Source organism: Chaetura pelagica, unplaced genomic scaffold (assembly GCF_000747805.2).
Source record: "Chaetura pelagica isolate M959 unplaced genomic scaffold, ChaPel_1.0 scaffold248, whole genome shotgun sequence".
In the NCBI taxonomy this organism is placed as follows: domain Eukaryota; kingdom Metazoa; phylum Chordata; class Aves; order Apodiformes; family Apodidae; genus Chaetura; species Chaetura pelagica.
In genome coordinates, this window is record NW_009954309.1 from 3,350,824 (window position 1) to 3,361,850 (window position 11,027).

General features: G+C 39.0%; 1 protein-coding gene across 1 annotated transcript; it reads right to left on the bottom strand.

Annotated features, from left to right (window-relative positions):
- Positions 1-1,550: 1,550 nt before the first annotated feature.
- Positions 1,551-10,352, bottom strand: NSMCE4A (non-SMC element 4 homolog A (S. cerevisiae)). The gene is made up of 10 exons (XM_010003995.1): positions 10,319-10,352; positions 9,701-9,781; positions 8,989-9,119; positions 7,825-7,976; positions 5,701-5,800; positions 4,230-4,320; positions 3,649-3,743; positions 2,885-2,933; positions 2,161-2,252; positions 1,551-1,634 (listed from the first exon to the last, which is right to left on the bottom strand). The coding sequence occupies exons 1-10, from the start codon at positions 10,350-10,352 to the stop codon at positions 1,551-1,553; spliced, it is 909 nt and encodes a 302-aa protein (XP_010002297.1).
- Positions 10,353-11,027: the final 675 nt, after the last annotated feature.

Below are 11,027 nucleotides of genomic sequence, written 5' to 3' on the forward strand. Positions count from 1 at the left end.
GCCCCGGCCCCGCACACACACACCGCCCCGGCCCCGCACACACACACCGCCCCGCAGCGGGCAGGGCTCCCTCGGCGCCGCAGCTGCTCCACCAGGATCCCCGCGCAAGGTAAAGGAACCCTCAGAGCTCCTCTGCACGTCCTGCAGGGACACAGATGCTACACTGTGTCTGCTTAGGAGAAAATAACCTCACGGCCTAAGGCAGCTGCCCTGCCCGAGTTAAAAACACACCTGATAGACTCGGGAAAGTGATTTCTAGCTGTAATTGAGACCTAATTTCTCAACTCACGCCTTGGTTTCCAGAGCAGTAAGAACAGAAAGAACAGGAGCAGTTCCTCCCGCAGCACCCAAGATCATCTCCATAACAAGATTATCACAGCAGAGATGGGTAACCATGTAAATTCCACTTGCAGGCAGCTACTGGGGAGAGACAAGGGACAAAAGGGACACAGCATTTCATAGAATCAGAGACTGGTGAAGGTTGGAAGGGACCTTAAAGACCATCAGGTTCCAACCCCCCTGCATGGGCAGGGACACCTCCCACCAGCCCAGGCTGCACAAGCCTCATCCAACCTGCCCTTGAACACCTCCAGGGATGGGGCAGCCACAACCTCCCTGGGCAACCTGTTCCAGCACCTTCCTACCCTCCTGGTGAAGAATTTCTTCCTGATGTCTGACCTAAATCTCCCCTCTTTCAGTTTAAAACCATTTCCCCTTGTCCTCTCACTCCCTGCCCTTGTCCCAAGCCCCTCCCCAGCTTTCCTGCAGCCCCTTCAGGCACTGGAAGGTGCTCTAAGGTTTCTCCAGAGCCTTCTCTTCTCCAGGCTGAACACCCCAACTCTCTCAGCCTGTCTTCATAGCAGAGCTGCTCCTTTACATAAGTAGTAAACTAAGCCATAATAAACAGGAAGTATATGGTAATAACCCTGTGACAATTATAAACAAGACAGCTTATATAAAGTATCGAGGTGTTCCAAGAAAAATAAATTTAATTTTACAATATATACATATAAAATCTCTTCTAAAGAACACATTTTAAAATATTTTCTGTAAGGCACCTATGGGGAAAGAAAAAAGAAAAGACAGTAAGACAGTATACATAAATTTGAAACTTAGCAAACAACTGTGACAATAAAAGGGAACCAGGCTGACTTTCCTTCCTGCTTCCCTAAGTCCTTCTTCATAGTACTCTACTAACATCAGCTGTCTGTAATTAAAAAAGTACAAAAACTAAGCTATGATTCTTCACAAGATTGCATTCTGACTACAAAGTTCTAAAATTAACAAGTATATTACTTAACTGACCATCAAATACAAAAATAAAGGTGGGTTGTTTTCCCAGTAAATGACTGCACAGAAGACTAGATGACATTTTGTTCCACGAAGAGATCACGAATATAAAAATGTTCCAGTTATAAATGTAGAAAAACTACAAGCAGGGTGACTGTTTAAGTCACATGTAGTTTCCCTGCAGTTCTTCCACATGCATAAGGATCTCATGCACTGTACCCTTATTTAGTTTGATTTCTTAAAATAACTTACTTGAATAATTAAGATATCTCCATTTCATCTTCCTTCCTGTCGTTAGGAGGGCTAATCATGGGTTCTGTTATTTCATATGTTTCCACAATCTCCTGGTTAGAGATGACAAGAGTATGCACATTACAAAAGCTGAACTATTTCAATGTTACTGAAGTTATCACCAGGTAAATCATAAAGTTTCTCATAATAAAGAACATGTTCAAATTACTAAGTTTCTGAGGGAGGGACACAGGTGACAAATTCTACCTGCTAAAAACTACTTCTTGTCTAAGATTGATTACAAACAGCAAACAGTGAGGAGAAGCAAGTTTCATGTGCAAGGGAAGAAACAGCCTCCACAATTAAGCAGTTCCCACATAAAAGAGTAAAGGCAGGTCACTGCACAATTTAAAAGCACTTAAACTGACCAGGCTTCATGGTTCAAAGATTAAATTGTTACCCAAATTCTCAGTTTTATTGCAGTAAAAAGCATTCGTTAGATTTGTGATTGTTCTGGAAACCATGAAGTTAAATGCAGTTACATATATCCAGGAGCACTTATCAAAATAGCTCTTGGATGCATTGCTACTCTTAAGGAAAATAAAATTAATCACAAGTATCAAGTGGGATCCATTGTACCTTCCATTCCTGATGGCTCAGAGCTATGACGACCTGGTTCCGTGCTCCAGCACTGCGGTGATCTGCCTTCCTCTCGTTGTCTTTGGAAGGCTCTGTTCAAAATACAGTATTTTCATACTTGTATGAAATTGACACTTGTCAAGTCAGTTTCCTCCAGCAACAAAAAGCTTCACAAAAAGCAAATAAATTCTACACGCTCCACTAAGCCAGTCTCTTACCAATAATAGCCTGCACCATATGCTTAAGAAATTTCTTTAGTCTTAGCTCCTAAAAATTTAAAAACTAACATTTCATAAGAGTCCCAGAAGGACCTAAGTATTTAATCCTCTATGAAAACCCAAAAAAGTCCTAATCCCATTGATCCTGTGGGAATGAAAGCCAGAGACCTTCTAGGGAGGATGGCATTTCTTTTCCAACTGTTTAGAAGTTGCAGTAGTTCCCAACTCAGATAGACAAAGGAGACTTCTTGCACACACATATCTTTTCTCAAAGTATAACAAAATTCACATATTTATTAGTGAAAATATCACCTACATGGAAAGGCAATAACCTTCTACTTCCATTAATAGAATCGATCTGTAAGTATTTCAATTATATTCATTGCACATCCCCAAAACTACTCTAGCAGCTAAAAAAATTCCTAAATCTTTGTACAGACATAAGATGCAGGTGATTTGCAATGCTGTAAAAAAAAATTGTTGTAGTCCTTTAAAGCTATTTTTACCTATTATTGCCAATTTATCTTCATCCAGCTTTATTCTTGCAAAACCATCCTAAAAGACAAGAGGATGAAAACTTTCAGAAATTAGGATAATGCACTGAGATCTCACATTTCTAATAAATATTACATAATCATAAACAGTTACATAAAGATTCTTTCATTGACACACCAAAAAAGTACAATTACTTAAATACAGCACTTATTACAACTGATATGGGTCAGTTGGATTATTAAAAGAGTATGTATTAAAAATCATTAGTATTTATTACATATGTTAACCTTTCAAAATCACATCACTATTCACTAAAAACTTGAATTTCGTAAAAAAAAAAATTAAGTTTTTCTCTTTCCCCAAATTCATTATATTTATTATACAAGCTAAGTATAGTTTGAAGTGCAAATCTATAGATTCAATAACACTGCACTGACATGCTTTCCTACAACCTCAACAACTCTGCTATACTCTGACTGTTCTTCTATAATCTAACACAATATGAACTAGAATCCTTTTGAAAAGTGTATTGACAGCAAAAAAAATCACTAATGTTTTGTTTGTTAAAAATTGCAGTTGAAAAATGTAAAAATTAGTGAACTGCTTTCTTTTATTCAATTACCAAAATATCAAATACTTGTTTGTAGAAAGCTAATTGAAGTTCCTAATATTAAAATCCTAATCTGCCTATGCTGAAGCCACAAAACCAGCAGATCAGTACTTCTAGATAATTCCTGTATCTAAAATAATATTTCAAGAACATGTCATGTCTTACCCTTATAATGAAGGACACATGAAAGATGTTTTCCACTGTGCGTGCAAAAGAGTTTGGATCGATCACAAGATCAAAGAAGGAAATGGGTGTATCCGCTGGAGGTGCAAAGAGGGGGTCGTTAACAAAACAAACAAAAAACAGGTGCTACACACAGAGCTCAAGTATGTAAACACAAACTTAAGAGAGCCAGTGCTTCTTTTAAAAGCTAACTGAATGTTTATGTCAATTTAGTTACAAAGCTGAATTTCCAGTTGCCTGCAGAAAGCAACAAAAGTTTCTAGAGAATATTATTTTCTTTCCAGTTTTTGCTCCACACAGACACTGACTATCCCCTTGCCTTGTAAAAAAGGAGCATGCTCTAGTAAGAGGGTACAGTAGGATTTCATTTACTCTGCAATCAAACAGTAACTGGTAAGTGTTCATAGAAAATACAGTCAGTATATATCCTTCCACATAAAGATTTCTGCTTCCAAACTCTACCTAATTTTGTTCTTACAGTTTAACCACTCCTAACTGTACAAGATTAAGAGTATTTATTTTCTCAAATTACTGCTTTAAAAGCTTATTTGAATCATACTCACGATCATTTTTAAAATGAGTTTGTAATAATCCCAAGATCCTCTCTACTTCTTTTTCTGTAGCTTCCTGATGAGACTCCTCCATTTTTTTTAACTGCAAAAAAGAAACACAGTTTTACCTCAAATAAACCACTGTTGTAAGGCAAGAATATTGAAAAGGCCCTTTTATGAACAAGTAACATAAGAGATACTTTTTTGTGTCCAAGCCACACACACATGGTTAGACACACTGATGAAGCACAATGAGTCACTTTACAGAGCGATTTAGGAATTAAGTCCCTTTTTACAAGATCAAACTGAAAGGCCACAGTTTCTATGTTCTGAGCCTACTTACAGCTCTGCTCTTGCTTCCTAATAGTTCTGTGGAACTGGGTTACCCTTAGGAGGATGGTCTGACAGTTTACTGAAGTTTATTTCTAAGCATAGTCAGTTCCTTAAGATCCTTTTTTCAGCAAAGGCACCTAAGTTTATATTTAAGACACATCATGGCATGAAGTTCGATGTGGTCAAAGGCCACAATTTTTGTGATTTTACAGATTGGTTGTTCACTGTGTGTAGACCAGGGTATTCCAAATCCTCCAAGTTCTGCCACCAGCAGAGTAGCAAACTGACTTTTGAAATAACCTGTTTGCTGTTCCTTTCAACCACCACTCTCTCCTTGCCCACCTTGCAAGAAAGGAAGCTTCAGAAACACATTAACTATGTATCTAATACACATGGACACACAAACCGCAAAGACCAGTCACACACTTCTCAATGCAGCTCTCAGACCCTCCAGCTCCTCTGGTTCCCAGTCCAAACTGACTCAGAATAATTTCTATCACTACTTGGATCACCATGAAGCAGCTGTATTTCAAAAGACCAACTCGACGTTTTGCCTCTGTGTAGTGGAATTATGAGCCAGAGATTCCCCATAACAACATGGTTTGTTTTTTCAAAGTTTCAAATGTAAGCCCCTCTCCAAGTATTCTCAAACTTGCTTTTCTGCCAGAGTAAGACAGAACAGGGAAAAAAGCAAGGAAAATAGTGGGTAAGTGAACTAATTAGTTTGCCACTGTTAATCACATTATCTGTGTAAATGCCACACAGTTAAGACATTTTTAAAATAAAAATTAAAGACATGCTAACGTAAAGAAGTTTCTTTTTGGTTTCCTTTCAAAGCAACAACCATCAGAGTAAATAAGCTAATCTGAACTTGAAAAAAAAAAAAACAACAACCAAAAAAACCACAAAAACCACAAAACAGTCTATGAATCTTATTTCTGAACTTGAAATCAATCTGGAAATCCTGTTTCCTTCCACTCAACTAAATACCGCAGTCTACACAAAACAAATCAAGAAGCCAGTAATTAACTCTGAATTCTTTAGTACTACACAGTTCATAACTACAAAACTCAAAGCGTGAGCAGAAAGATTCAGAAGTCACAACAGCTCTGCTATAACAAATCACTAATAAAGGTCATGCATCACAAACCTGAGCAGGCATTGCCCTTTTTCCTTCTCCTCCTGCAGATTTTTTCTGCCTCTCAATCCGTTGCCTTGGTACAGGAGGATCAGACTTGAAAGATCCCAACCTAACCAAAATAAAACAAACATATTTCCATATATATGTTTTACAGTGTATGCTATGAAATCCATCTAGTCCTTGATGTCCTGGTAAAAATGCAAAGTAATGACTGATACCTAAAAATAAAGCCTCATCACAACCAGCCTCAAAAGTTGCTCCCAATATATCTTGGCAACCTCATACCAGAATCATCAACAGGATGTACAAAATTTGATGCAATTATACAAATAGGTTATTTCAAACTGAATATTTAAATCTAGTTTTCTTAAAACTAATTAAGAAACTTAACAGAGTATATAGTTTATATCTATCCATAGCTCCATCTAAATGTATTACAAACTGTTCTGCCAGAAGACTCCCTCCACACAATATTTATGTCTTTTTCATCTACTGTTTGGTTTCTGTAAGTTCAGGTTTGCGGTAAGTTGTTTTTTTTTAAACAAAAAACAAACAAATTTTGAAAAGACAGTCAATCAATGGAACACTCAGTACCCTAAGAAGAAACCCAAAGTTTGCTGTTACACAACATGAGTGTAATATAGGTGCTAGATTTAGGCACTTTCTTGGAGTGCTTACCTTTCCCCACTGACCAGGCTCCTAACTCTGCTTGCCTTGAATCTCCACCAAGTTAGATGCTTAAAGGAGAGAGTGTCAACTAACTCAAGCTAGTTCAGCAGGTACCAAAACATTCTGCAGCACCTGTGAGTTGCAACTGCTCAACTTCAGAAGTTATGGGCTGAAAAAAAAAGTCACTCAGGCCTCAGAAAAGGAGTCAGAGATTAGTAGTTCTTTTCCTAAACTGAGGACTGTGGTCTATTATTTAAAATTAACACCTTGCTAATATTCACACATTCTCCATGAAAAGAAGCCCATCATTACCTAAGGTGTCAAAGTGTAACTAATGACAAAATAAGTCTTTCTTGCAGCCAGTTTTTTCTGAAGATTAGAAAAATTACTGGAAAATATCACTTTGAGCATACAACTTCTTCTCAATTAGCACTTAAGTTATCTTAATTAGCAATCCAACAAGAAATAGCAGATATTGTATGTTCAAGTTAGTATATTCAGCAACTTTCTTACAACTGCAGAGATAATTACTGGGGTGGGACAAGTGTAAAAACAGACAACTGAATAATATTTGTCAGCTCTACTGCTGAGAACTTAATTGAACTAGGTCCTGCTATTGTAGGCCAACTTGGAGAGATTTAAATTGAAGTGTTGTCTGTAAGCCACGTGACTCAGGGTCACTTGACAGCAGCTAAAATTATAGAATCATAGAACGGTGAAGGTTGGAAGGGACCTTAAAGATCATCTGGTTCCAACCTCCCTGCCATGAGCAGGGACACCTCCCACCAGCCCAGGCTGCACAAGCCTCATCCAACCTGCCCTTGAACACCTCTAGGGATGGGGCATCAATAACCTCCCTGGGCAACCTATTCCAGCACCTTACTGCTCTCATGGTGGTAAAGCTCCTACTAAATGGGTTGCCTACACATAAACAGAGGTGACACTGATTCTTCAGAAGGCCACTTGCCAGTAATCAGGTGATTATAACAACCCATAACACAGAGGTACAAGAACTGCTGATCTCTATGATAATACAATTATTAGGTAAAAGATATAGACCCTGAGGAACTGGCCTTCCAGAACTGCCTAGGAAAGAAAAACAAAGGTTGGTCTATTCATGATTCTGGCTGCAGCTTGTACAGAGAGAAAGACAAGGGAAGAGACAGCTTTTAAAGGAAAGAGGATCACTTCTAGTAGTTTTGGTCTGAAACAAGTGTATCAAGAATACCTTGCTCTCTCTACTAGATGTGAGATTATTTTGTAGCCAAGCCAAATCAAAATCAAAGAGAGAAATATTTTAGAGACAAGGAGTTGATTGTACCATAAGAACAGAGACCACACAGAAGTTCTTGATGACTGCAACCCAAGATTAAACTCTATTCAAGCCCAGAGCATTAAAGGCAAGAATCAATTAAGGTCATTAGCTTGTGCTGTGGTATATACTACTTCCTTCCGTAAACTTACATATAGTGAAAAGAAGGTGCTCTCCTGAAGTACTTTTCTGCTTCTTCTCCCAGTTTATGCCAGGCATTACTAGGTAAGTAGCCACCTGAATTGCTCTCAGCATCACTATCGTTTTCTTCTACTTCTACACGATTTAAGCCCATGAAGGTTAGCTACAAAAGAAAAAAGCTGCAATGAAAATTCACTTAGAGAACAATCAGTAGATACTGTGTTAAGGTGTATTATGGTATCCTGCTAGATTAATATTTAATACCATTGGATAAGAACCTTGACTTCCCTGAAGATACTGTGAAAACAGAAAAATACTCCAGTACAGACTTGTGTCAGCAATGAAAAAAATAGCTAGTGGTAAATAAAACTGCCTATATCCCAACAGAATTTCAGTAATGTATGAAGTAGCAAAGCATTACCTAAATGGTACTACAAAGCCAAGATGTCTCACAGGTTCTGAACAACACATACCTCCAGGAAGCCTAGCTCTTCAAATACCATGAAACAACTCATTTGGCCCAACCCTGTATCCACCAGCCTGGGAAAAACTTCTAATAAAACATTTAAATCAATGGGTTTTTATATTGAAGAATGCTAGACTTGTCCAAAGACTCAGAATCCTCCTGTAACATAAGAGAATTTTCAGGGAGAAAAACAGTCTGCTTCAAAGCTCTTCTGAACTGACTCTTCCACCCAGACACAGTACAAAGAGACAAACATGTAAAGTCTAAAAGTATGCAAATAATCCAAAGTCTCATTTCATGTCAGTGACACACAGAGCCTTAAGAGCTCCATCCAAAACATACAAAGCAGTGGACAGGATAAAAAAAATCTACTTAGAATCAACCGAGAACCTACAAAACCCTGAGTAGAAAAAAGTGCACAAGACTACCTTAAGTGCATGAATGGACTGAACTGTGATAAATGCAACACCGGGGGGGATGTTTGCATTTTAAGCTGGATGTTCCCCTTATGCCTACTGAAAACGCTAAATACATAGTTTGAAAAAGTTAACACCACTAACCTGAAAGTTAATTAAAAAAAATCCTGAGTGTTAAATTCCATCAGAACTGCCCTTTACTGACAATCTGAGGCTTTTTCATTTTATGATTCTGTAAGAAACAGGGCAGGCCTCTAGCAAAACTGTTGGCAGCTTCAAAGTCTAGAACTCACCAAGTCTTCTGCAAATGTTACTGAATCAAATGCTGTCATCTCAGAGCGCAGCTCGTTGGCCTTCTCCTTTCCTAGATTTGATGCTAAAACCAGAAACTGGGCATCCAGTGCTGCCTCTCGTGCACGGGAAACTGTTACAGAGAAGATTTGATGTTAATAACACAGGATTACCAAAAACATTATAGTAAAATTGAGTATACAGACTACCCTGAAGATAGAGTTTTGTAAATAATTTTATTACAATGACCTCTAGCTCCATTACTTACATAACACTTAGAATGTTACTTGCATTTTAAAAACAGAAAAAAGAGGAGGATGACACTGACAAAGGCAAGCATGGAAAAATAACACATTATCTTCAGGAATAAAATGCATTTCTCACTGACGTTTTCCATCTCTCCAAGAGAAATTAACCCCCCTACACGGATACCTTTTATATGTACTGCTTATATATATTGTGCTACAGAACGAATGCAAACCAAGGAGTAGGATTTCTAAGAGCAAATAAACACTGAAGTAATATATTTATTTTCTCATATCAACTTATTCAAACGCTTCCTCTTCAACTAAACACATCTACATCAAGTTATACTTTAATAATGCTGACAAAGTACTTGGACCTCAACTTCATTCTCTGGTCCTTTTATGTTAACAAGGCATCATCACCTCAGGCACAGCCAACTGTCAACTAGGACCACAGAATTTGTTTTACCTCCACTGAACAGTTTATTGGCTTCTTCCAAAGCTTCTGTCAGCCTGTTGCTTTTTGAACTCAGCATATCCTCACGATTTTCTGGCAGAAGGGACACAAATGAGATAATAAATTACTTGAATATAGAAATACATACATACAGCTTAATCCAAACTGGCTGGTTTACAGCCCATCATACACACAAAAATACAGAATAGAGTTATAGTACATTAATTACAGGGTTATGTAGGCTACATCTTTATTAATGCTTATGCATTAACTTAGTTTGAAGTAGTAATTTTCCATTTATTTCAAGGGAATAAGATTTGCATGGTTAAATTTGGTAGCAGAGCCTAGATTTCTCATGGTCCCAGTAAAATATGGATGTCTGTGCCAAAGCAGCTACCAAATACCCAGGTTTTCTCTGTGTTTTTCTTCCTAACCATAAGTCACTGAAGGTGTTCATGAAAGAAACAAACAAACCCCTCAGTACACATGCTTGATGATTTCTGGAAATCACCATGTCAAATGCAGTTGCTTTTATATCATGACATACATCTGATTAAACAAGGCTTTCTCAGATGCTCAGGTCTGAACAGCTTCTCACAGCACTGCTTTTAAGGACATGCACTGCCATACCACTGCTCTTCTGCAGAGATCCAGACTGGATCATGCATAAACTGCAGTGAATTCTCTTGTAAAACAACCCTTGCTCTTAGCAAGTAGGCAGAAAACAACCAACCCCACAGGTTGCTGAATTTGGCAGGACTTACTCAACCAACTATTGCTGTGCTTTCATGAGAAAAACAGCACACTCCAAGCACAGGTGGGAGAAGTGCTAACACCCCTATCCAGAGAGATGCTAAAAATCCCATGGCACTTTCTGGAAAGCCTAAGAACAACTGCCTGGTCCAGGCAGATACGAGGACCTGCAGTTTCACATTAAAGTTCAAGCACCATGAAAGCCAAAGTAGAGGCTTCCAGTTTACATCCAGGTCTAGGGCAACTCGTTCCCTTGCATCCATGCAGAGACCCTCGTTACATCCAGGTAAATCCCTCCCCGCCTCCCCATCCCTGGGCATCCCAATGCTTCCTGGGAGACAAATTCCCACCGAAACCACAGGCCCAACATTTCAGCAGCCCCACGGAACTTGGCGCTCCTACGAAAAAGCTTGAAGAACTTCCTCAAGCAAACAAGGACAACCCAGTCTGGCACCTCAACGACTGCCCGGCATCCGGGGGCGGCACAAAGGGGCATCCATCCCCGGGAAGGGGAGAGCCCAGGGACCCCCACCCCCAGCCTGGGACCCACATCCTGAGCCTGGGACCCGCACCCCGGCCCTGGGAC

Excerpts from the sequence above, each read along its gene's own strand:
- NSMCE4A (XM_010003995.1), bottom strand. The coding sequence starts at position 10,352 with ATGATCCAGTCTGGATCTCTGCAGAAGAGCAGTG. Across the intron at positions 5,801-7,824 it reads GCACCTTCTTTTCACTATAT|GTTGGGATCTTTCAAGTCTG; the intron begins GTAAGTTTACGG and ends TATTTTGGTTAG. Across the intron at positions 3,744-4,229 it reads AACTCATTTTAAAAATGATC|CGGATACACCCATTTCCTTC; the intron begins GTGAGTATGATT and ends TTGCACCTCCAG.